Raw genomic sequence first — 26,789 nt, forward strand, 5'->3', positions numbered from 1 at the left:
TCAATGGATCACTGTGAATTAAATAAATACATCCATTTGAATATGCAAACATGGGTTTTTATTTTGTTATTCCAAATGAAAATATTTAGGTTTAGAAGTTCCTCATAGACTGAAGATTTCTCTATTTTGTTTTGTGGAAGGATATTGATAATTCGTATTATTATAGTACTAAGAGGGGTAATAATAATTATAATAATTGTAATAAATATGAAAAATAATCGACGGATTAATGTTTTTTTTAACCAGTGTCTCAGGGGATTACTAGAAAACAATGACCAGTAAGACCAACTGCTCTTAATTTGAAGGCTGAAAAGCCCACTTCCTATGTTATTGTATCCGGCTGCCGTTGGCTTGTTGGTTTCCAGGGTGATTCATCCTGATGACTGTAGTCCGCAGGAGTGTCGCGCTATCCTCAGTCGGGTTTAAGTAGCGCAGAAGTGGCCGAAACTCGTTTCTCTTCTTTCTCTCTTTTCAGGAAGGCGCAGTGAAAGCCGCAGTCGCTCGGAGTACAGGTCTCTCCTTTTTTTATTTGACAGTTCCTCGCTCGAAGCCGGGAAAAGGACAGAAAAATGCCCAAAGCGGTAAGCAGCCCCTTTGATTTTTCTGTATAATTTCACTCTGTAGTTCTGTGACAGGTAGATTGTATTAACTGAATCACAGCAGGTAGCGATTACCACGCTCTCAAATCTGTCTAATCCTATTCGGAAAAATATATAAAGAAATGGTTTTATTATTTTTGTATTATGCGAATCTCATAAAAATGTGGTTATAGCGACACTATTATTATGACAGTAGAGCTTTATGAGATTATTAGCTCATGTAAAAATACGGTAGTCATGTTAAAGGAGAATGCCACTGAAAAAATTCAATGTCTTACATCTTTATTATTGATCTCCATTTATTTTTGCTTGAAAGATAAGTGTGAACAGTGTTTAATTTTAAATGTGGTTGCTGTTTAAGTGGGTAGATCTATATTTTTAATAGCTATATGCTTTTACTGGATAAGGGTGGAAAGTCTTTGAATGCAGATGTTGGGTGGAAAACTGGCAAAAAAAAGTGACTTGCTGTCTATATAAACTGTATTTTATGTAGTTACCATGTATATGTGAACAGGTTTTTAGCCTTCAATTACTCCTGACTCACTTTGCCCCACCCGAGCTCTTACATACTGTACAGTGGCACATGGCTCGTCCTGTATCTATACCTCTTTGTTATGGAAATGTATTAGATTAAAGCCTATGTCAATATTTTTCTCCGTATAGAAAGTGTCAGAAAGATAAATTAAGCCAAGTTGTTTGCATGAGTAACTCATGCAAGTCAAACTCACAGTTTGAAAGTATCTCAATGGGAAAAAGGCAAACAGTATCAGAAATAGGTGCAGTTGTGCATTTTGTGTTATTATGGTGACAGGTTGCTGTTAAACAGATTCATATAGGGATGACAATGACTGGAGCCCAGATGAGCATCACTAAACATTTGTCGGTTTGTTTAGAAATGCCTCAGGGTTGTCATGAGCGTCACTGTGGAAATGACATCATTGCTGTCTTGTTAGCAGCAGCAGCACACGGAGTCCAGTTGACACAAAACAGCCTTTTTAGAAAATCATGTCAGAGTATTTTTTTCCACGATACCAAGAAGTCACAAGGCCTTTTTTTTCTTCCTAAAAAGTTTATCCTAAAGACTAATTCAGTGTGTGGCCTCATGATTCGCCCAGTCTTTCAGACATGGCATGAGTAAATGTCAGTAGGACACTGTTTTTTTAGTAAATCTCTTCTTTCGATGCTGTGGGTGGGGAAAGCTGGGAAACAAAACCCACAGCGAGAGTCAGATGAGCCTTATGTTACATTCAGCCTGTTTAATTTCATCATCTATTAGTCAGTTGAAGATTTTCTTACTTAATCATCAGTCTGTGCAGTTTCAAAAATCCCTTTTTCTTCCCCTAGACACACATTTTTGTTTGAGAAATGACAGTTAAAGCTGGTAGTTTTTGTCTCTTCTTCATGAAAAATGCACCTTTTGTGTCAATTTAAAAGATTTCTTTATTTCAAAGACACAAAATTAAGTCTAAAAACATTTAGGAAAGCCCTAATGAACAAATGTGAAGGTATATTTCATTTTAGCTAATGATCCTGAGAAACCAGAAAGGGACACAAACCAAGCCTCAGGGGTGTCATAAGCTCCTACTAATGGTCCCAACCCCATGATAAATGGGTGTAAAAAAATCTGTGCCAAAACCATAGACATAGATCCATAGATTCAGCTCTTATGTGTAATAATTCACAAAAACTCACCAAAGTCATCTAACCATCCGTCTGCTGTGAAACAGTCAGGAAATGTAAATGTGAAGTCACAGTCAAGCAGCAAAGGATCAAAAATGCAGACTTGCCTTAAATGTGAATCAAACTGAGAGAGAAACCTACAGGCACTCTGCAACTGTTAGAGTTCCGATGATGGGTGTGATACCAATCATTCCTGCCATGTGTTTTATCACTGTGGGGCAGGACTTCATTGCAGATTTGCGCGAGCAGCGAGGTCTCCTGTTCACCCCTCTGAATTGCACGTTATCCAAAGTAAACCTCAGTGCTCCCAGAATTTCCTCAGGATCACAGCCCTGTGACAAAATCAACACAAGGCGTGGCTGGCATCACCGTGGATGGGTGTTTTCTTCTCATGTCCAGTCCCATTGTTGCTATTTGTTCCTTTTAAATAATTGATTACTCAATCATATGAGGAACACCCTCCAGGCGTGATTCACCAATCCCAAAGTGGTTACAAGTCCTTGAAGTCTCATTCTTTAGTTACTTGTGTTAAATGTTGACAGAACGAGCTGGCCTGTTCTCTCTCTCTCCGTCTGTGCTGCAGTCATTTATTGGTATATTGCCATGGTGACTCCCTTTGTACCAGACTCTTGTAAAGCCATGCAAATTATGCAGAGGTTAAATATTGAATGGTCATCACCGAAGAATGCACCGTAGCCTATTCACAGTTTAACTACTGAGGTGATGCCCAGTAGTTTAAGAAACTTCTTAAACTTGCCACTGAAACATCCAAAGGAACGTTAATCAAATCTCGTGGTTATACAGAGCTGGGAGGGGTTATGTACGCATAGACTTTGGAAACTGGAATAACCAAGTCAGTCAGGCCTCTAAATTTAAAGGGTCTCAATTTCATGTTAGATTTGGAAATGGCACTCTAGGAAGAAAAACAATAGTGAAAGCAAATTGCTGTTACAGTAACCTTTCTTGCAATGAGTGTCTAACCTGATTAGAAAAAGATAATTTAATCTATCTTTTTCTAAAGATTACCTCCAGCCTGTTCCTTAAAACACACACACACCCAGTGTAACCATACAACATCTTGTGCAGATGGAGTTAATAAAGAAGATCTAGGAGACTGCTTTAACATAAAGACTGGAAACTGGAAGGAACAGGCAGCCTGGCTCTGTGCAAAGATTCCACTTGTGAGCCTTAATCCAGGCTGGTCATTTATTTTCACTTCCAGATTTAATGCCTTCTACATTTGCTTGTAGAGACCTTTTCACTCCCAACAGTTGAAACAGTGGTTTCTTGGTCCATTGAGTACCATGAGTGAATTAACACAGTGATAAAACTGTATTCTCTGACATCACAATGTTTTTTTTTTACTTCATTCTTAACCCTTGCTAAACTAGTATTTTGGTATGGATGCACTTCAGTGTCAGCATAAAACATCTTTAGATTCAGGTATATATGTTGGTCTTCAGTGATTGGGTAGAAATAACTAGGTAGCAAGGAGGCAATAGGGGACTGAAGCGTGAAAGGGAGTGGAATGAGTTGATTTCAGGTACTTTGTGCACCACATTGCGGTCTGATCGCCTCATTTAATTCTGACCATGAGATCATGTGCACTTGTTACCATGTTTTGGCTCTCACTGCTTAATAATCTGTGTTGCCATAGAGCTCGGATTGCTTGTTAATGTTTCATAGCTACCACCGCGGTGCATCTTCCTCTAGGAGTGATTTGCATAACCTGTGCTGTTACAGTGGGTTTAGGAAATAGAGCTTCTGTTACTAAAATCTTGAAGTCCGGTATTAATATGAGGCTGGGGTATAAATGGTTAATATGAACTGCTGGACTTTCCTCTGACTAAAGTTGCTCTTTGTGGAACTCTGGGTCCTTGCCTGGTGTATTTTTAGCATATGTGTCATGTTTTCTTTACCGCTGTGAATGGCCTCAGTTTATTGTGAGTTACCGTTGGAGAACTTAGTTTGAGATCAGATATCACTCACTCACCGGTTTCCACTGGCTTGTCTCCTACACATATTCATATATTCCATTCTCTTCTGGTTAGGGTGTGTGTGTGTTTTTTCCTTCTAGATGCTCCATCTGTAACTGTTACATCTGTAACTGTATTTGTAACACCTCAAACTGTAAGCGCTAGAGAACAGTAATTTAAAAAGAAGAAACCTAAAAAATAATACTTAATAGAGCCGTTTCTGAGCGATTCTGGTGAAGTTTTTGTGGTAGGTAATCCTTCTCCTCTGGGATGTAGATGGTGATATTGGAGGCTACTGGGGCACTGCAACTGAAAGGAGAGCTTTGTTTTGCTGTGTAAAGTAAATGCAGTGCTTCCCCTCCTTCTCCAACTTCCAAGCTGTGACTTGAAGCGGGTAGGGGTTGCTTAATTGGGCGAATGACTCAAAACCTTTCAAATTGTACGCACATGTGCCATTAGAGGGTTGAGCTCAGTGCTCCATTGTTTTTATTTTGTTGGTAAAGCAGAGTTTGCTTTGTTGCTGCTGGGTTTTAATGTCATGTGAGTTTACTGGCTAACCTGACTTGACAGGAGCAGCAGACTGGGGCAGTAAATGGGGCATTTTGAATATCCACTGACTTGACTGCTGTGCTCTTACAATATCCTGAAGGGCACAGCGGTGAGGTGCTTTTCCATGCACTGCTGTGATTGGATTTGCCTTCCCTGGAGGATTTGCGTGTAACAGTTAGTTGATCAGTCCGCAAAGCTTCATGGGAATCAGCGGCCCTCTGAGTCACCACATTCATCGCTGCTCCGGCCCAGATATCCCTTTTCCAGTGGGCGTCATTCAGTTTGTTCACCGCTGAGGCTCAGTGTAGTTCACAATGGACTGGAGATGAAAGATGTCACTGGAGGCCTTTCTCTCTCCTCACTCTGTGTCCACTAACCTCTTTGTATCGTTTTCACTGGGCATTAATAAGCTCAGTCAATACCCTGAGTATCTGTGCCTTTTCATAACCCCCCCAAATACCAGAGACGGTTGACATTATAGCCACAGAAAAGAGGTTCAGTATGTGGGTTACCTCAAAGCAGCCACTGTAAATATTTGTGCATTGTTGCATGGTCTTTGTGTAAATTTCATATCGTGCTTACTGATTACTAACCAAACCGACAATACAGAATACCGTTTCTCTCCATTATGAGACACACTTGATGTCAGTTTTCATTAGGCACGGCAGTCATATTGTTTGAAATGATTCTGCACGTTAATCACCGGGGTGGATGGCTGTGAGTGGACATTAACTTCTGGGCCTGTAGAGCAGGTTTCAGTACGATGGACCTCCTCTTTTTGTAAGCACAGGTCACTGTGATCAGTCATTAACCAGAGAAGTGAAAGACTCTGAAGTTTTGAATAGGACTGAGTGAATGGAGTTCCTTCAGTTGAACCATCCAGAATAACATACATTGTGCCATTATTAGCTTGGGAAACTGGTGTAAGCTGTGCTTATGATATCTAATCTTACTTTCATGAGTTGGACTCGTCACTGCATATTTTAATCAATAACACCTCCAGTTTTGCAGCACAGTTCCCTTCAATCAGCTGGTCTGTCTCTGAGAAAGCAGAGCCCCTTCTGTTTACTCTGCAAATACACCCCCCTTACCAAACACACACTGACACACACATAAACACACACATTGCAGCTATGTTCTGCAGCAGTTTAGTATGATTTACCTTGGTGTTTTTTTTGTTTGGTTTTTTTTTACCTATAAGCACCCCTCTGTGTCTCTGGGTCAGCATTTGTACTTTTTTTCTCATGTTTTTCTGCAGGTCAATGTTCGCGTCACCACCATGGACGCTGAGCTGGAATTTGCCATCCAGCCCAGCACCACCGGCAAGCAGCTGTTTGACCAGGTAAAGTGCATATCACCTCTGTACTTGACTGTGGCATCAGTGTTGGCCTTTTAAAATTTTTTAAAGACTTTGGAAACAATATTATGTGGAAAAGTTAACAATTTGGGATTTATTTTGATATAAAGTCTTTGAATCTTTTAGCCAAGGTGGTGAATATAGTTTGGCACAAAATTAGGAATCATGCTGAGAAAGGATAGTGGATATACTGGACAAAGATGCTAAGTAAGGAGCTGCTTGGCAGGAAGAAAGAGGAGCACTGCAGAGGAGGTTTATGTATGTACTGAAGGAGGACACGTAGAGTTGTGACAGAAGAGGATATAAGGGTTAGAGTGGGATGGAGGAAAATTATCTGACACAAATTATGACACAGGTAAGTACAAGTGACCGTGGCAATCTGTTAGTAACCACCTTTTCCCCCCAGTGATTGAAGGTTGCCAGGGGTCACTGACTGGTCTCTAAGACTGTGTGACTGAAGACTAAGTGCTTGCATACTGAGTGTCAAAATCTCACTGTTCCCATTCTTCCTCCTGAGGCCTCATGTCCCTTACCCAAATAAATAAAAGAATTTGTCAAATCAAGTTTCCTTTCCAGAAAGAATTGCATTTAGATTAATTTTCAAACTGCTGTGACCTGTATTATTGCACCAGTAAACTGGGCTGTTGTGACTTTCCAGTCATTACTTCTGGGCCTGAAAAGCTGTCCAGCACAGACCAGATTGCAGGATCTTTTTCCTTAAAGACTCCTTTTCAGCATCAGGGACTGTTATTAAAAGTTTCCGGTGATGAAGAACAACAGCTGAATGTAACGCTTAAGATGAAGCAAACATGAAACTTGATGAATATGTCAATCAACTTGATGGTTTATGGCTTAAAGTGGTGAATGAAGTCTGTGTGGGTGGTTACACAGTGTCAGTGCAGAGTGAAAGGTGTGGTCACAGTGAAGTAAACATTTACCTGTTGTGACTGTAGCTGTCTAGTGAACGGTGGTCTTCACTGACTGTAAATTATTACTGATTGCTTCATTCTTCTGCAAAGCCTTACAGCTTAATTGTGCTGGCATTTAACCTCAGATTTATGTTTCTGTAGTCTTCCATCAGGGGCGAGTTGAGTGTTGATGTAAGTCAGTTTGATATTTTTACCCACTACGGTGAATGACATTACGTAATCATAGCATCTGGCTTTGTTTCTTGTTGCTATTACTGGTCACCTGCCTTACTAAAGAAGACCATTTTAATTTTCACTTTCCTGTTGCTTATGACGCCATTGTGAAACTCTGTAGCAAAGATCCAAATGTAGATAACGAGTCATTAGTATGAGCTCCTCTGTGGCTTTTACGACAGCACCGGGGGAGGGAAGGCATTGTTTTAGCCACTTCCTGTTTAACTTGTTTTTCAATAGCAAAGTAAAGCCGACTGTGGATTGATTTTTTTTTTTTTTTTAGTCAAAGACATTTGAATGCAGTCATGTTAAGTGTAGTATTGACCTAAAAAATCACAACAAAAACTTCCAGATTCAAAAATGGTCATGTTTGATGTCTCGTGTAAAGTGGTGTATGAATTACTTGCATGTAACTGATCAGTTCATAACAAATTTTCAAATAGCAGAGGCATCGTCACTAGTTTTGTAGAAGTAAAGATGAACTAAAGACCCTGATGTTGACCTCTCTTTATTCGCCTACTTGTTACAATGGCTGTAAGTAGGGTGTGCCACAGATAATCATTCTCTCTCTGTGAGTGCCAGAGACAGTTCACAATGCTCTATTTTTATCATCAATACAATTTGCTACTCCAAGCATGGGAAATTATCTCCAAAGCTTTGAGCAACCGTTCACTGTGCCTCCAGGTTTAAATGTGTGACAGTAACTTTGGAAATTCCTTGGCCCTGAAGTCTGTTTGTGCCTGATTTAAAAAAAAATATATATATATTTTTTGAAAGCCTTGAAAGCAGTCGGCAACAGAAAACAGAAGTACCCTCATAGAGTTCAGCAGCTTCGGAAATGCTGAGTAACAACAGTGAGCTCATTCCCAGTGCAAATGTGAGGCCTGGCGTGGCCCGTGTGGTCAGCGCTGATCATAGCCTTCGTCCTTGTCATGCTGCTGTTAAGGAGAAACGCCTGCCACTCCCCTACACACCCTCATACGGTTTCACTTCCATGTGACTTCTGCTTCTTTTCGTTTTGCCTTAAGCCACAGTTAGGAAAATCACTGCCACTGCATTTTACAGTAGTAGCAGTGGTTAGTTAAATCTGGCCACGTTCGGCCTCCAGATACTTTCTCCTGCGTCGGTGTGGTTTCGACAGATTTTCAGCTTCAGCTCTGTAGAACTGGTTTGGATCAGTTAAAAGCTGGAGGGGCAATTGCTGTGAAGCAGCTGAAATCATGGCAACGTTTTTAAACAGTTCAGCAATGTGTTGAACCGAATCCAAGTCCAAGAAATATGTCTGACAGGTGGCAGCAGAACAATGTGGCACCCAAGCTCATACGTCAAAGATTCATACAAAAACATTGCTGAGTTCCTTGTCAAGAGAGGTAACATGTTCCAATGTGGGATGTTTGTGGTTGTGTTATGGTAGAGCTATTCTTAGTTATTAAAATGAGCAACTCTGGATTTTCAACACTCCCTTGGTCATAGTCATTGTCATTTGCCTCGAACCGGCAATCCCACCTCAGGGCACACTCCACCTTTGTCGTGGTCGGTCCTTGTTTGGGGGGGGAAACCTCTCCCTTCCCCGCCTCAGTCACTGGAAGACTCTGGATCAGTCTGCCTGGGGGATCCAGTGAGTAATGCTTTTTCAGGCCAGTGGCATTCCTGCCTTTTACCACAAGGCCTGAGCTCCCATAAACCAGTAGGAGAGACTTTCACTCAATGTCTGATGGCTTTTAGCGTTAACCTGACTGCTAAATATTTCACAGGTGTTTTCCCCCTCTTTTCTTAATCATTGCCAGAAAAATGCAGAGCTGTTCTGGTTGCCTCTTTGGCCTCTTTGGTTTTATGTATGAAAATTAACTTATTCATACTGGGTAATGTCATCAAGAATTTTTTAGTAAAACCATCCACAGGTTAGCCAAAAGGCATTCAATTCAGCACTGGAAAAAGGCTCATATGTAAGGTAATAGTCATTAAGTCTGAAACATTTTGTCATTTTTGCTACGGACAGAAACATTAGGAGACATTACAGCCTCATAACTAAAGCTGGGATTCTGGGATTCAGTGTTAGCCCCATACTGCGGATCACCTGCTTTACGATGCTTCATTTCAGTGTAACTTAAAGATATAAACTTGACAAAGTGCTAACAGAGAGCTTCCTGGGTAAAAATTCAGTTATGTGAATATCCTGTCTGGCAGGTAGGACGTAACACATTCTCTGAAAGAAAATGAGAAATTCTCATTCTGGATGAGAATCAGGCTGATCATTAGCAAAATAAAGAGTTTTCAGTTAGTGCTGCCTAACTAGTAGCAAATATATAAGCAGATTTCATAAGACTTTAGTGCTAGCAAGGTGAGGACAGACAATTCCTTAAACCACACAGAGTATTTGCAGTACTGAGAACTAGGGAAAGTGTCTTGTTTTCTGCAGTGCACTGCACGTGAGGAAGGCCTCTTGTTTGGGTGTGCCTGCCTTAAACCTGCATTCTCTCTAGTGGCCCACAGGGGGCGACTCCACTGGTTTCAAAAAGTAGTCCAGCTACATTAAAGTCTATGAAAAGCTACCCTTTAACTCAGTTGACGATTAACTTCAGTAAACACTTTCCTTGTGAGTTTGTGGTCTCAGTTGTTAGTTTCAGTAAATATAATCCAATGTTTGTTTTTGTGAATGATGATCCCATCGGAGTCAAATAGTGCAGTAAAGCAGGGTGTGCTTTAGGGTGGGCCACTGTTGTGATAAGCATGTAGTGTCTTTGGTTTGTTTGTCAGATTGACTCCACCAATACCAAGACAGTGATAGTTAAAACGCTGAGAGACTTCAATACAGGACTTCAGTAATGTAATGTTACAGTGATGATGAAGCTTATTATCTCACAATCGAGTCTAAGCCATTGCTAAAACTTAAACAAATAGTCAAGGGATTCAGTCTATTAATTCATTTTCTACCACCTTAACCCTATATCTGTCTTACTGGTTTTACTTTATAGTTTTAACAGTAAGGTATTGTGACCATATAGGATTTTGTTTAATATTAAAAATGTAATCAAAAGGCTTAAATTGAATTTCCAAAAACCTTGAAGCTAAGTTTCTAACTGGAATGTTTTACTCGGAGGGAATAAGTGGTACACTTGGGTTTCAGAGCTCTTGACGAATATTGAGGTAAACTAGCAGCAACCCATTAAAGTCGAGGCAACCTGCCAAATCACCCTGCTGCGAAGTCAGTCCACTAAAACCGTGTCCCCGGGTTCAGATTTAATCCACCTCTAATGAACTGTATTATTTTCAAAATCCTTTGTCAGCAGGTGTCCGTAACTTGTACAGCATATTTTGGAAGCTAGTTAATTTTTTTAGGTGAACCACAATGTTGTTGGTAAGCTTATACGGATTACTTCAATGGCAAAGTGGTATCAGGGATTTCTTCAACTGAATGTGAAACAGAAGCACATTTAGGTATATGTGTCGCTGTTCCTTCTGGTATCTCTCCCTCTCAGTCTGTGGACCCCAAATCTAAAAGCACCATGAAAGGACCGATTGTTTTCTCAAGCCTTATGAGTTTCACTACAGGTGAGATGCAGGCTGAAGTGCTCTTGCTCTCTTATTCCAGGCTCTCGTCTTGTTGCTGCTGCACTAAATACAATCCATCTAAAGGTCTAAAACAAAGCCAGTCTTCTTTCATTCAGGGACTTGTTGATATCTATCAAGAAGAGAAAAACATTGTGGATTTAGCTAAGTGTTGCATTTAATCAAAAGAGTCTTGTTTTGCTGCAAAAATGATATTTTCCAGTTATTGTTGTGGCGATTTACTTATTGTCTTAACTGTGTTTTTTGTGATTTAAAAGAAAATGTTCCTCAGGGATCCTCAGAGACCAGTAAGAATACAGTGAATGGTTTTACAGTGGTTCATGCCCAGGATCTTATGTGGCCAGAGGGATCAAACATGTAGCATTTAAGAGCGTATCTTTGTTTGTCCTGGCAGTGTCTAACTGCATTAACTAAAGCCTGAGAATGTGTAATACTATGAGGGCTGTCCACAAGATTACTGTGGTACCTGAGTATGTCATCTTAAGGATAGATTGTATAGACTTTGCCAAAGGTTGAAAATCCTTCAAAGGCCTTTTCACAACTCGTCATTGTGAGAGGAGAAAAATTACAAGTTAGTGTGATTATGTGGAAAATTACAAGGCATGAAGGCCACGATCTTTGTATTTTTCTGAAAATGAAAAACTTTGTGTCACATCCAGATAATAAAAATGTTATTAAGCTACAAAAAGATTTCTGTTGTAGTGCGTTAGGCGATAAAAGGAATAGCTGTTGTAGCTCTGCTAAATCTGAGTGCTTTCTGTTTCTCTGTGCAGGTGGTAAAAACCATTGGCTTGCGTGAAATTTGGTACTTCGGGCTTCAGTATGTGGACGGCAAAGGTTACCACACTTGGCTAAAACTGGACAAAAAGGTAAAACCCAGCTTTAAAATATGTTTTTGTGAGTGTGTGTGTGTGTGTGTGTATTGATACTTAATTGTGAATGATTATTATTATTGATAATGCCAAACCTGTGTCTTATTTATACTTTGATGGGCACTTTCCTTTTCATTACATGGTACCTGATTCCTGCATACTGTGCGTGTATGTCATGTCTGCTTGGCTCCTTTCACACCCTTCCCTTTTGATTAGTATGGAGTAATAGAGAAAGAATGCATTGTTCTGAGGGGGCGATGTATTCAAAGGTCTCTTGTTTGCCTTTCATTCAGTCAGTAGCTGCTATATTGCTATATTCGTAATATGACATGGCACCTGGTTTCTGTGTGCTGCGGTGGCTAAGGAGGGTGGAAGGGGTGGAGGGGGTCAGGGCTACATGTTATCAGCTGGAGGTGGATTATTTGACAAAGAGTATGAACTCTTTGTGAACCATAGCTGCCTCTGTTATGTTCTTCTCTTTCCCTGAGTAAACACACTTTACCTGGCCTCGGCTCAGTGTTGATCTGCATTATCAAACGGACAAAAACAGTCTTGTGAAAAGCACACATTTGCCTGATAAACAAAAGATCCCTGGTTCAATTCCGGGAGGGGACCCAGATCCTTTTTGGGGTTGCGTCAAGAGGGCATTAGGTTTTTAAAATAAAAATAAATCTGCCAGATCAAATGTAAAGCTTGTGAATAAGGGAGCAGCCTAAAGAAAATCAGCCAGGTGATAAAGTCATATGTCCATAGTCCACATGTTCAACTCTGCAGCTGATCCTGTCCTAATAATCTGATCTGACGATAATTGATTCCAAATTTGAACCACTAGTTGGGTGCTACTTCTGAATCTCAAACTGAAGCAGGGAGGGAGGCACCACGTTTTTACATGAAAGAAAAATGTGTGGGATAATTTTTGAAATGTACACCAGCCTCTTTTTCGGCTCCCATGAGGAGGGTTAAGCTCAGATTTTTAAAATAATGTTGAGTACACCGATCTTGTTTATCTCTAATAGCTTTGAAAAGAAAGGTTATGAGTAATACCTTTCTGAATGAAACAAATGCCAGAAACGATGCTAATCTGTCCTGTCAATTTATAATTTTTTTTCGAAGAGAGAGGGAAAGAGAGAGAGAGAAAGAGAGAGTTATACTTGCCTCAGTCAGCAGCAGCAAACTGTACACTGTCTGCTGACAGTGCAGCTCATCAGCACAATGCAATGATCAAACTGGAATATTCCTGGTCCCATTCTCTTCATCAAGACTGCCTGGTTCCTGTTTTGAAATGAGAGGAAGAGGTGTATTGTGTAAACACACACTGTAGCTGGGAGTTAATAAAGTTTATTTCGACTAAATGAAAGGGCAGATCCCCCTTTTTAGGTCATTACAGCGCAATGGGTTTCATACGGTTTAAAGTGTGGATCAAATCCATTATTTATACCACCGATTGTGATTGTTTTGTAGCCAATAATAGTAAATTTGTTAGAGAAACTGTTTTTAAAACATGCTTTTATAGCGTCATGATTCACAGGATGATTCTTGCTACAGAAAGTCTTGATTTACACTCTGACAGTTCTGGCATTTATACAGTCCAGTTTTACAATTTGAAACTGAAGTCACAGCTTGACAATCATTTTGAAAAGTTGAATGAAAATGAAAACCCGTCCATAAAATTACTTGGAATACTTTGAGATAGCAGTTGCTTTGATAAGATATCAGCCTCTTATCTAACCAACTTATCAAGGCAGTAAGTGAGTATGTTTATTGTATAATTTCTCTCCAGGTGTCATCTCAGGATGTGAAGAAGGAGAACCCCCTGCAGTTCAAGTTTCGTGGCAAGTTCTTCCCTGAGGATGTTTCTGAGGAGCTGATCCAGGAGATCACCCAGAAGCTCTTCTTTCTGCAGGTGAAGGAGAGCATCCTGAGCGACGAGGTCTACTGCCCACCAGAGACAGCCGTGCTGCTGGCCTCCTACTCTGTTCAGGCCAAGTTTGGAGACTACGATAAGGATGTCCACCGGCCTGGGTACCTAGTGTCTGAGCGCCTACTGCCACACAGGTGAGATGTGAGCTCAGAGCCACTAATTGAGACTTGCAGACTTGGCTTATTAATCTAAATCAGTTGTTTGTCCTTTTTTGCTTTTAATGGGGAAAATTTCTTTGAAAAAAGGAAGTAGCATGCTTAAAATCAGCAGCACTGGTTGAACCAGCTCCAAAGAAATAAGATAAGATAAGATAACCTTTATTAGTCCCACACGTGGGAAATTTGTTTTGTCACAGCAGGAAGTGGACAGTGCAAAAGTTATGAGGCAAAAATTAGAATACAAATTCATAGTGTCTCCACCCAAAGAAACAAAAGAGGAGATGGATTTTATTGAGGAAACATTGTTTCTAATTAACAATGAGTTAAGAGCGAATTATGCTTGTAATCTGTTTAGATTGGCTCTTGTTCCACCCTCACCTAGATATATGCAGTTACTCTTCATATATATATTTTACCACTCTTAGTAACCAGGAACAGGATTTTAAATGTGAGTGGGTATGTCAGGGATTGGCACTTTAAATGTCTGGGCGTAATGCTTTATGTGTCTGTCCCAAAGGTGTAGAGATTGTTGCAAAACTAAACAACAAAGTGCTGCCTTGTACTGATCTAAGCAAGAAATTTGAAATTCTTCTAGAAATCTACAACAACAAAAAAACCACGCCTGCAGCTCTAAGCCCCTCCAACCACACAGACATGAACATATATGCATTAGGATGGAGCGTGAAGTCTAAAGTAACTCAACAGCATTTTGTGCTTTTTACTATATCTTTGATGCAGGATAAGAGAACAAAATTCCCAGATCAGCCAGAGGGTTGCCACGTTATGCTATCCCATAGCATAAAGTTCCACTTTATACCACAGAAACTGCATGAAAATAGCATATTTCTACATTAATCCCATACATTTTTTTCTCTGTTTCTGTCTACAGAGTCATGGAACAGCACAAGTTATCCAAAGATCAGTGGGAGGAGAGGATCCAGGTGTGGCACGAGGAGCACCACGGGATGCTGAAGTGAGTTACTGTTTTTCTGCAGTTCTGTTAAGAATTATTTTTGTGTAATCCTGCATTACTAAAAGGAATTGTGGTTTTCATGTCCTGATCTTTGCCTGTTCTTGCAGGGAGGATGCTATGCTGGAGTACCTGAAGATCGCCCAGGACCTTGAAATGTACGGAGTCAACTACTTCGACATCAAGAATAAGAAGGGAACAGAGCTGCGTCTGGGAGTGGACGCCTTGGGACTCAATATTTATGAGAAGGATGACAAGTAAGCTCCTTCAAGTACACGGCCTCTGTGTTGGTGTCTCTTCTTGTTGTTGGAGTAGCTGTGGCCCTGGGGTGGCTGTGGCTCAGGAGGTAGACCAGGCCATCTACTAATCAGATTGAACCATCACCAGCAATCTGTGGTGTGAGTGTTAGGTGTAGAAAAAGGGCTTGAGACATGCTGTATAAAGCGCTTTAAGTGCTCAAGTACAGTTGAAAAGTGGTGCATAAGAACCAGTCCATTTACCATTTGCACAACTAAACTGGCTGAGCCAGGTTCATGTCTGTGCTTAATCACTGTTCCTGTTCTACAGCAGGCAGTATGACAAGAATAACAATGAAGACACAGGAGATACAGATAGTTAGAAATTAAAAAAAAAAGTTTACTTTGAGTCAAAAGTCTGCTGTGCAGGTCAAATAATAGGTTCTTATTTGGAGTTCTTCTGGGTTTTGGACCACAAATTGGCACATAATGTGGTTTCATGACTTTAGTACTTATTTTTTGACTGCCTTGAGTGACTGTGACCTAATCTCTTTTAGAGATAAAGGTTATCAGTTGTTTGTAGAGGTTCACTTCATGCTCTACATAATTCTGAATGGGAAAAAAAATCTCCTGACCCATTTTTGGGCCATTTAAACATGCAGATGATATACAAAAGCTGCAGACATTTTGCCTCGCCTTTCATTCCATCTGATTCAGTTCTCGTTCTCACCTTTGGTAACACTGAGATAAACTTGCTTAACCAGGCTAAAGTGTACAGTCAATCTCTACCCATTTTTTCTGTTAAAAACAAACAAATAAAACAAAGTAAATGTTTGTATTTTTTCTATCCTTTGATCAGTTTGTGGTGCTGTGCTTGAAGGCAGACCTACTTTTTGAGAGATCCAACACACACCGGTGATTGGGTGTTTCCACATTGCTTTCTGGCATTGCTTGTGATTTTCCACTTTGTTTGTAGGCCAAGACACTTTGGGAGATAATCACCGTCTGGTTTGGTGAAATGACTTCTGAGATCCCCTGTGGCCTCCTGTGTGTGGTTACTGGAGTGAAGTACACTGTGTTAAAGGGGCACGCCATCCCAAATGACTTGCATTTCAGTCACTGACCCCGTGCTTGGAAAAGCTGCCAGCTTTGGCTTCGATTGTCACTCTTCACGTATTAAGTTTGTCCACTTTCCTGCCATGCAGTGCGGTCTGCTATGTCTGTGGAACAAATGAGCACAGCACAATGGTGACATTTTAAAGAGAAAGCTTGGCATCTCAGCTCCCTCATCAGGCCTCTAACTGAACATTTACAAGCTTGGTTTATTGTCCTCTCAAATCTAAATGATTTAATTACCCTTACTGCCATTGTGTTTGAGTCATTCCTGCACTTCATTTCACTTTAAGTCTAATTTAACAGCTTGAGGTATGAAACCTCCAAGAAGAGAGCAAATATATTGTTAGGAATCAGACCAGGTCTCGTGTGAGTGTCTCTTTGTGCGCTCGCTGGGATCAGCATAAAAATGCCTCTCCTCCATGGTGCCCTCTGCTGTAACCATGGCTACGCCGACTGGTTTTTCAAGCTGTGCAGCACTTAAGAATGCGAAGCAAACCTACAACACACTCTCTCCAATGAGGGCAGCCGGCCCACAATGCAACAGTGCAGCCAAGGTTTCACCCAGGCTGGAGCTGGATTAACTCCTTCTGCTCCCGCTGCTGTAGCTCATTTTTAAAGGGCAGTTTTTGCTTTTTTTCAGCCAAAGCTTTGTCTTTAGCAGGCAAGTGCAGCCTCACACACTAAATTCACTTTTTAGCATTTAGGAGTTAAACGGGTGTAATAAATAGATTCTTAATTGGCCTTAACTGTGTAGCACTGAATAGTCCAAGCTTGAATGACACACTGGACCTGAAACAGTTATTCATATATATTTTTTATATCAATACAAGTTACTTTAATAAATTTTTTTGTTATAGAGCCTGACCAATATTGGGATTTTCGGTAGATTACTGATGCATATTTTAAAAGAGTAAAGATGCCGGCTGATAATTTTTGCCTTTTTGTTCGTTGAGTAGCTGTTAATGCCACATATTACCACACGGTTGTTTCTTAATTAGTCACTCATTTAAGCTTTAGTTTAGACTTCTTTGTCAGTCGGTGAAAGTGATGATTTGTGACTCCTGTCCATCATCGTTGCAATCCCCAGGCCTAAAAACTGGTAACCAGTTGGGCCTAAGCATAATGAGATGGTTCTTAAATTAATTGGTGGCACATTCAGATGTAAGTTAGTTCTGCTAGCTACTAAAGTCAGCAAATAATAAATGATATTATCAGCAGAATGAGTCTGGTGTCTCAAGGAGAATTGTGTCTGTTTGTGGAGGCATTTTACTACATAGAGTGAATGATTTTGGGTATGCAACCTGTACAGATGCACTTGTGTGCAGGGGATTCTGATGTAGGTTGGAATTTTAACTTTGCATAAGCAGACAGGGGGACCATGAAGAGGAAATATTGTTAATTAAAAAAAAAGCTCCAAAAAGCAGCATGAAAGACATAAACAGCAGCTGCAGTGGACAGTTTTCATTGTTTTTAACAGCCATCATCTGTTTTCTGCTACTTGGCCGGCTCGTGGGGACAGCAGTCCACTCAGAGACGCCCAGTCATCTCTTTTCCTGGCCACCTCCTTCAGCTCTTCCATGGGGACACCAAGGTGTTTCCAAGCCAACTTAGAGACACAAACTCTTGATTGTGTCCTGGGTCTGCCACAGTGACTCCTTCCAGTAGGACATGCCGGAAACATTGCACCCAGGAGAGGTCTTTGTCAAATGCCTGAACCACTTCCTTTAGTGGCTCTACTCAGAGTCCCTATTGAATGACTGATCTCCTCTCCTTATCTCTGACACTGAGTACAGACTCCCTTTGAGGGAAGGTCCTTTTTGCCAGTTCTATCTCCAATATCATTCTTTTGGTCACTGCGTCCAGCTTGTAAATCTATAGCTTTGCCTTCTCTCCGATACAGTATCCCTGTCACCAAGATGCCACACCAGTCTGCCTTTCAGTTCCATTCTGATCCGGAGTGGGCATGCACTCTTTTCCAGCTGAGAATCAGTCTTGGAGGTGCAAAGTCTTTCGCAATGAGAGCTCAGCAAAAGGACACATAACAGCAGAAACTCAAACAAGAGTAGCCCACAGACCAGTTATTCCACACATTTTCTTGACACTGCCCCCTGGTGCCAGTAAACAGCTACAACATAGCTTTTTGTAGGACCAGTGTACAGCTTGAAGCAAAGACGGCTGCACCCATGCAGCTCTGTCTCAGAGTATCCCGAGTATGCAGCATTACTCTCTGTTATCTCTTCAGCTTTGTGCAGCTATCATTATCTGACCTTTTACTGTCAATTTACAACAAATTTTCATTTACAGACTGCAGCAGTACTTGAAGCTGGAGCACACCTTTTATTACTCATATATTTAGTTTTTGGAGCCATTGCAATCAAATGCTAATATTTCTTACACATGAATTCTTATACATTAGTGAATTAGTTAAAAGAGAGACTTGGTAGTAAAATCCATTTATTCATGGTTTCTCCTTTTCAAAGCAAAAATCGAAACAAGTTTTGAGCAAAGAGTTCTGTGCTACCAAAATGAGTTGATAAAGCACACCTCCGTAGACCACAGAAGTGTGATAGAAATACGCAGCAGATAACTTCCACATTGTTTTCTCAATTCCACAGGCATGTGTCAGGGTCAGCTGGAGCGAAATTCCAGTTCAGGGAGTATAGTTTCATAGTTTCATAGTTTCGTTGGCAGGTGTGCGGCTGCTTTTTCAGATCATCACATTATGGGCCTCTCCATTGTGTCGAAAGACAGGCATTTGTTCCGGTTTTTTTTCTGGCACTACAAGTAGCCTGCCACACCCCAGATTCATCCCTCCTACTTCGTTACTGAAATCCATGCTAAGAGGATTATTCTGACTCAGAATGAATGAAATGAGATCCAAATGAGATTGTTCAGTGTATTTCTATAGCTTTATGATATGTAAACTGTCTGTATTCTTATAATAAATGGGGCTAGAATTGAGAGTCACAAATGTACTCCAAGCTGCCTTCAGTTTGGTTGTTTAGTCCAAAATAAAATAATGTGACATAAAAAGTGAGTTTTTTACATTTGAAAAACTATAAGTAGAGATTTTAGCATAAATTCGAGAAAAGTGAAACGATGACTTGCTTCTCAGTTGCTGATTACTTGTCTATTAATCTACTAACCGCTGGAGCTGAAGTATTAATAACAACTGATAAGAATGCACATTATTCCAAGGAAAGTGCTGGAAACATTACTTAAATTGTATTAAAATAAATTTTATTGGAGTAATCACTCAAGCTACTTAAAAAGTCTAATTTTATTAAGATCTTTGTCATTGTAGGTCAGTATTTTGAGCTTGGAACAGAATGAAAGAGACACTTGTCTAAGGATGAAAGTGCTAAACCTTTCAATGCCGTGTAAACCAGCAATAAAACCTCAGGACGAGACCTGAAACCAGTATGAAGACAATAAAAACTGGGTGTGATGTAGTATTTTATTTCGTCATCATGCTCTGTGCAAGTCCATTTTTTTTAAAGAGGCGGAGGTGTAAATACTGATGTTTTTTTTAGGCCATCTAGATAACAAAACAGTTCATACAAGAGAAGACCAAGAGCAATCAGTTTTTTACAGTGTGAAAAAAGAAAGCTGTGGTTAATTATGTACAACATTTTTGGTGGAAAAATGCACTCGTACTTAGCAGACAATTCAGGTTTTTCTGTTTAAAACACTGTATTGGCACCATTATCTATCTCAGTGGAAACATGCAGGAAGGTCACAGTATATCAGAAAATGATTATTATTATGTCCCAGTGGACATCCACATTATCCCATATATTTCACATTTATTTTCTTGTGCTTTCTCCTTCAGACTGACCCCTAAGATTGGCTTCCCCTGGAGTGAAATCAGAAACATTTCTTTCAATGATAAGAAATTCATCATCAAGCCTATTGACAAGAAATCTCCGGTGAGAAATCTCATCTAAGCAATCACATACAAACACACACCTCTTCTTTCAAAGGTCCTATTTTTCTATGTAATTTCCCTTACTTAAAGCATTCTTTGTCTTTAATATCAGGCTTTTCAGGGCGTATTGGGTTACAGTGTGTTTCTGTATTTAAGCTCGCTGCTTCCATTTTGCCTGTGGTATCATGTTTCTCTGCAGCGGAGGGGGAAACCATTAGGCATATCTCCCATTACAATCGAGCATAAAGAATAGCCAGAGCTGCTTTCTAGGCAGCACTGTTAGTGATTGACTGCAGACACACACAAAAAAGCAAGTGGTATAAACCTTATCTGTGCACTTCAGGCTGCTCTGCCTTTTACTACGAGTGGAGGTTGTTTTTTTTTTTTTAGCACCAGTATTCATTATTCAGCCCAGTGTCTGTTCTGTTTTCTCCTTATCGTTCTTATTGTTTGATTCTTTTCCCAAATTCAGGACTTTGTGTTTTACGCCCCGAGACTGCGCATAAACAAGCGCATCCTGCACCTGTGCATGGGCAACCACGAGCTGTACATGCGTCGCCGTAAACCCGACACAATTGAGGTGCAGCAGATGAAGGCCCAGGCCAAAGAGGAGAAACACCAGAAGCAGATGGAGAGGTACGCAGATTGTGGAGATGAGTGTAATTTAAGAAGTAGTTTCACACTTAAAAATTATTGTGTAACTGTTGTCTTAAGAACATAAGTAAGAACATAAATCCTCTAGACTATTATGGTTTTACCCTCGTGCCATTCACTGAGATTTTGATAAGAGCTGATGTGTTTTCACTGAGTCAGCTGTGAATAAAATGAGCAATCAACCACAACATTAGAACACGTCATTGCTGCAGCTGCTACTAACACCCCTTATCAGTTATTATTTTCACAGTAACTTGATTGATTTTTATTTAGAGGTCAGGGAGGAAAGAAAAGGGTGCACAGAAAATATTAGAGGTTTGATATAATAACTACAAAAAAGGTGAAGTGTAGGAAATGTACTTTCTGTGTTCACTGAGCTGAATGGATGTTGACCCTGATCTCAACAGCAGCTGTCAGCTCACTGTCTGTCCCACACAGCTGTTCAAACACAGACAACCATGAACAGACAACAACAGTGAATACCAGAGAGAGAGACATCAGATCACCAGTTCAGGCTCGCGCATAGTAGCCCGCAGTCTGTCCAGTAATCGGGTTGACTGGTGTTCAAACATAATTACCAGATGGTTTACGATGAGTCCCTTATGAAACTTTATTTAAAAGGGACGTGAAACGCTACACAAAGGCTAACTTAATTCAGTTATCCCTGCTCTCAAAAACCGACATAGATGTAACACTGTCTGTGAAACTGAATTTAAGAAATAAATGCTTAAAGTTTTAAAACCATGTTTAGCGCCATCTGTCTGTGCGGAGCGTGATGTCATGTGGTTGGTTGCGGTAATAGCTAACATAAACTAATGTAAGTCTATTTAGTGAGAATCAATAACTCAGTTGAAAATAATGACACTAAAACTAAATACCTTACTAAGTACTCATTTATAAAGTGCTTTACAAACCCAAATATTATGGCTAACAGCTGGATTTTCCTGTTTGAGTGCAGCTAGCCAAACAGCGAGCAGCCAATTACTGCTAAAGAGACAGACAGTGGAAATTGAAACTATTGGCTCAGTTTCTTAACATAGAACTCATTGTTCTATTTAGGGCAACACAACTGCGATCCCCTAGTTTTAGTGTCGTTATTTTCCTCGGTATTATCGATTCTATCATTAGTTAGCTAACAATAACTAATGTAAATCTATTGCAACCAGCCAATCACACGACGTCACGCTAAAAGAAAATGGCGCTAAACTTTAAGCACTTATTTCTTAAATCCAGCTTCACAGACAGTGTTACATCTATGCCAGTTTTTGAGAGCAGTGATCAATTGTGTATATTAGCTTTGATGTGTGTAGCATTTCATGTCCCGTTTAAACATTAACAAACCCAGAGAGATATCAGGTTTTTTTCTGCAGCAGGAGACATGAGCAGGATGCGAAGAGAGTCAAATGAAGTTTAACTAAGAATAGGGAATAGAGAGATGAATAACTTATCCCAAATTTGAGAAAATGAACCGTTCAGTTTTTTAGATTAAGGCAGATTGACATAAAGTTTTCTGAGAGACAAACAAAGTCCGGCTGTGGAGTATTTTAAAATTATAGTGGATTCCAAGAGTTTGTAAGAGACTAAAATGGTGTTTAAGAATGAATCATAATTAATTAATCATAACCCAGTATATAAAAGTTAATTGCTAAGTTACTAATGAATTATTTGGACATTTAGTGGACAAACAATTAGTTAAAAAATTAACTGAAGCCAATAATTTCATTGCTGTGAGTAAAATTCTTGGTTACTGAGGGCTCTGCTCACATCCTTCTATCAGCTGATTTCACGCCAGCTTTTTATAGCTCTCATAAACCCTGAAGTCATTCAGTTTGCCAAGTCTTTGTGAGTGTCATGCAACTTAAAATCACAAGACTTCACCTGTATAATATGACTGCGTGAAAAAAATCATATTTAAATGTCTTGTTGTTTTCACTAGCTCTTATAGAGCAGTTTTTGCAAACATGCACCAAATGCCACGTTTGTGTGTGTGCCTTTTGCAGTAACCATGTATCAACTACATCAGTTCTGTTTGTGTCCTCACGGCTGCTTTCTGTTATCTGCAGAGCCCAGCTGGAGAATGAGAAGAAGAAGAGAGAGGCCATTGAGAAAGAGAAGGAGCAGATGGAGCAAGAGAAGCAGGACCTGATGATGAGGCTCTACCAGTTTGAGGAGAAGACCAAGAAGGCAGAGAAAGGTGAGGCGAGGGGAAAGATGTATCTGAGTGTGTGTGTGAAAATATTTGGAATATGTGTGTATGTGTTGTTATGCAGGTTGGTAACAATAGGTCATTAGGATATGCATTCAGTTTACTTGTTGTGTAAATTAAATGATTAATCAAAGGCAACCCCCTGCCCGCAAAATAACACTAAAAGCAGCATGGCATGAAGCACAGTTATTAGTAGTCATTGTCTTTTTGATTACATATGGCTCTGTATTCAAAACAGAGGAACAAAAACTACATCTTGGAATGGACTCTCTGCTTTTTTGTCATAAACAAAAGACAAAACAATTTGATTGACTTACGGAAGCAGTCTGGTTGTAAATTAACTCTGATTTCCAGTGTTTGTTGTTAAATGATTTAAATTCCAGCTGATCAAACACCTGGAGCATTATAAATAAGAAAGCATTCACGCAGTCATGGTGCAGAGCTTTGTTGGTATTCAGGAAACATGTTTGACATCTGACAGGTTTACTTTTTATTGAACTTCCTTATTCCTTATTCCTGCTGTGAGGTGGTGGTCTCAGTTAATAGTAACAAATATACAGATATATACTGCTGCTCTGTTAGCTTATAAGATAATGAAAAAAATAACATATGAACATAAATATCTACACGTTTAGATAAAGTATTTGTGTCATATTATATTTTCTTTCCCCCTCTTTTTGCATGTTAGATTTGCAAGACCAGCTGCAGAGAGCCATGATGCTGGAGCAGGAGCGCAGGAGAGCAGAGGAGGAGGCAGCTCGTCTGGAGGCAGAGCGTCAGGCTGCCCTGCTGGCTAAAGAGGAGCTGGCCCGCCACTCTGAGCAACAGAAGAAGAGTCAGGAGCAGCTGGTCAGTGTTTTAAATCAGTCTTTTGTGATTTTTCCTTTATTTTCCTCTCATTTCAATACTGTTACATAGGTGGATGCTCATGATAAGCATCCAGACAAAAGCATTTTGTAGTGTCTAGCTGGTCCACACCGCTAACAGCCCCTCAGAACCACCTGCAAGACTGTGCTTCAGTTCAACTGTCCTGACACGAAAAGCTGTGGTTCCTACTCCACATTCAGGCACCAGACACAGTTTTATTAGACACCTGCTGTGACGCCCTCTTTACTTAAACCCCATTAAGACATTTGTAATGGATTAAGTCCATGTGCAGCTTCCGCTCACAGAAGACGTGTGAGAGCATTGATACGAACTTGTTTGAACCCACGTATCTCATTAACGATAGTGTTTTCACTAACTTCATTTTCCAGTCGAGCACCTTTCACATAATTTCATGGCTTGCTGGAGGCAGCCTACACCCACTGAACAGCTAGAGAAGGCGTGCCGTTTAATGCTGAGCAGGGTATACTTCAGTGTGGTGAAAGACAAGCCGTTGACATTGTTGTAGTTGTGAGAAGGAATGTACCACAACACCCAGAGAGGCTACACGGTCTGGTTAGGTTTAATTAAGATGCCTCCTCACAGTGACAGCTGCTTCCTGTTTCATTATTTCTTTTTTTAATGATGCCGGCAGTTTGCAATAATCCAAAAATGAACTATTACAGTTTTTACACTGGTTTCCTATCATATTTTTTGAATTAGTAATCAAATGTAGTTTTAAATCTACCTGTTTTCTTTGTGACTCTTTAGAATTTTTTAATATATATATTTTATATTTTTGTAATGCATACTGAGGCTTAAAGCTAAAAATATCAAACAAGTGAAAGATCAGAGGAAGGTTTAAACTAACATTAAAATTAATTCTTACAGAAAATTTAAAATCTGATTAACAAAGTTTCTTTATTTTTGGGAGGAGAAGTAAAAACATAACAGGGAAAAAAGGTCATTTAATATGACACTTATAATAAATCAAGCTGCCTATATTTATTTTTGGAAACTCTTTGAAATGCTTTGAAACAATTGTGGTCTGTTAGGTTAGTTTCTCATTAGAAGGAGAAGGTTCTAGTCTCTTGAAGTGTAGGCATAGAAGTAGTATAGTGGTAGTATAAGACAACAGACATGAGCAAAATGAGATGTATTTTTTCTGGATGCTACAAGAGTCTTTATTTGCCATTCTGTATAAAATAATATGTTACTCTTATTTCTTGTTTTCTTTTGTGTGTGTGTGTGTGTGTGTGTGTGTGTGTGTGTGTGTGTGTGTGTGTGTGTGTGTGTGTGTGTGTGTGTGTGTGTGTGTGTGTGTGTGTGTGTCAGGCTGCTGAGCTGGCAGAGCACACAGCAAAGATCAGCCTGCTCGAGGAGGCTAAGAAACGCAAGGAGGAGGAGGCCAACTCATGGCAGCTCAGGGTGAGAGCTTTAATGTGACCACAGTGCCGTTTACTCAGGCTCACTCAGCTGTTTCTGTCTGAAACAAGGACTGAATTAAATTATTGCCTACCTTATATTTGCAGTTAGAAATTCTATAGCGTTGATTTTGAGCTGACTGACCTTCTCTGTCATCACCAGGCCCGTGAGGCCCAGGACGATCTGATTAAAACCAAGGAGGAGCTGAACAATGTGATGACGACGCCTCTGCCGCCACCACCTCCTCCCATGTACGACCACCTCATGGATGACAACAGTGACGACAACACCAGCATGCACAGCGCCGACCTGCACGTGGAAGGCATCAACGACCACCGCAACGAGGAGGATCGCCTGACTGAGGCCGAGAAGAACGAGCGCGTCCAGAAACAGCTGAAGGTGAAAACTAGCACCTCACACAGTCAGTCATTGGCGAGCGTGATGGCACATTAACACCTTTATCTGAGGTTATCAGCTGTGTTAAGAATAGAACACAAAAACAGTGCTGCGTGTGTGGTTCCTGCAATTCAGTTAAATAATCAGGAAGAATTACCTGCTTTCATGCTTATCTGTTACTGTGTTACCCAACATTAGGGTAGAAGATCTGTACAGACAGATTTAGAAATAGAACTTCCTCCTCAGGTAATCTTAGTCCGAATTAGCTGACAGCTTGAAACAAGTCTAGACAGAGAAGAGTTTAACTGGAACAAACAGTTTGGCTGTGAAAGCACAGAAGGGCCTGGTGTTATTGAATGCATCAGAGTTCTCATTGAAGCCTTGATCTAACTTAAACACTATTAACACCAAAGCAATTTTTGCAGTCCATAAGACTAGAATAGCACTACATTCTGTAAAAGCCAGTTAACAGCTGTAGTTTCTGTTAAAATTGAAAGATTACAAGTTTCACCGCATTCATCCTGTTATCACTTCTCTTTCGACCTTCACGTAGAACCAAAGCTGTTGAGCTCTGGCTCGATTATCTATACTAGACTATAACATCAGGAAGTTGAAATCAGCGGTACCTTTGAATGTTTGAACTTGATGTTGGAGACCAGCTCAGTCACCTGATCGCCCTGTATCCTATCTCAAAGCTGCGTTCAGAAATGAGGGGCGTTTATGCAGGAAGCGAACTGCTCATCACGCATCGCTTTGACAGTTGGTCGCTAGCAGACGATTTGGGCTCTGGTTGTCAAGGCATTTACCACGCCATACTATATAACAGTTAACAGCATCTTTTGTTTCACTCACATCAATATTAACTAAGTGCTCATCTAGAAGTTGCAAAAACTTCACATGGCCAGAGGTTATTTCACTCGTCATTGCTTCAAGTTGCTAGATATGTCATTGACTTTCTGTTATCGCCGATTGCCCAGTTGATTGTCGCTTCCTGTGTGGAGAGCAAAAACTTTACTGCTCACTACTTTATATAAAGTCAGCTCTCAGTTTCCTGCCACAGAAACTGCCGCAGACCAATATATATTTTCTGTTTCTAATAGTCATATTGTTTTTAATGGGAAAACTACAAGAGTTTGGAAGAAAATTTTGAATCTGCTGAGAAATTTTTCC

At 40.2% G+C, this 26,789-nt stretch overlaps 1 protein-coding gene across 1 annotated transcript in view; it reads left to right on the top strand.

Moving 5' to 3' along the window:
* ezrb (ezrin b) overlaps nt 1–26,789 on the top strand; it is a 30,158-nt gene that overhangs the window by 1,162 nt on the left and 2,207 nt on the right. Inside the window, exons 2-13 of the mRNA XM_080883099.1 lie at nt 476–581; nt 6,063–6,146; nt 11,647–11,742; nt 13,526–13,800; nt 14,714–14,797; nt 14,905–15,051; nt 19,979–20,075; nt 20,547–20,710; nt 22,792–22,922; nt 23,623–23,783; nt 25,134–25,226; nt 25,386–25,622. Of these exons, the coding sequence (XP_080739225.1) occupies nt 570–581; nt 6,063–6,146; nt 11,647–11,742; nt 13,526–13,800; nt 14,714–14,797; nt 14,905–15,051; nt 19,979–20,075; nt 20,547–20,710; nt 22,792–22,922; nt 23,623–23,783; nt 25,134–25,226; nt 25,386–25,622 (1,581 nt within the window). The 5' untranslated portion in view covers nt 476–569. The remainder of the gene's footprint in view (nt 1–475; nt 582–6,062; nt 6,147–11,646; nt 11,743–13,525; nt 13,801–14,713; nt 14,798–14,904; nt 15,052–19,978; nt 20,076–20,546; nt 20,711–22,791; nt 22,923–23,622; nt 23,784–25,133; nt 25,227–25,385; nt 25,623–26,789) is intronic.

Source organism: Rhamphochromis sp. 'chilingali' (assembly GCF_963969265.1).
Source record: "Rhamphochromis sp. 'chilingali' genome assembly, chromosome: 5".
NCBI lineage: Eukaryota > Metazoa > Chordata > Actinopteri > Cichliformes > Cichlidae > Rhamphochromis > Rhamphochromis sp. 'chilingali'.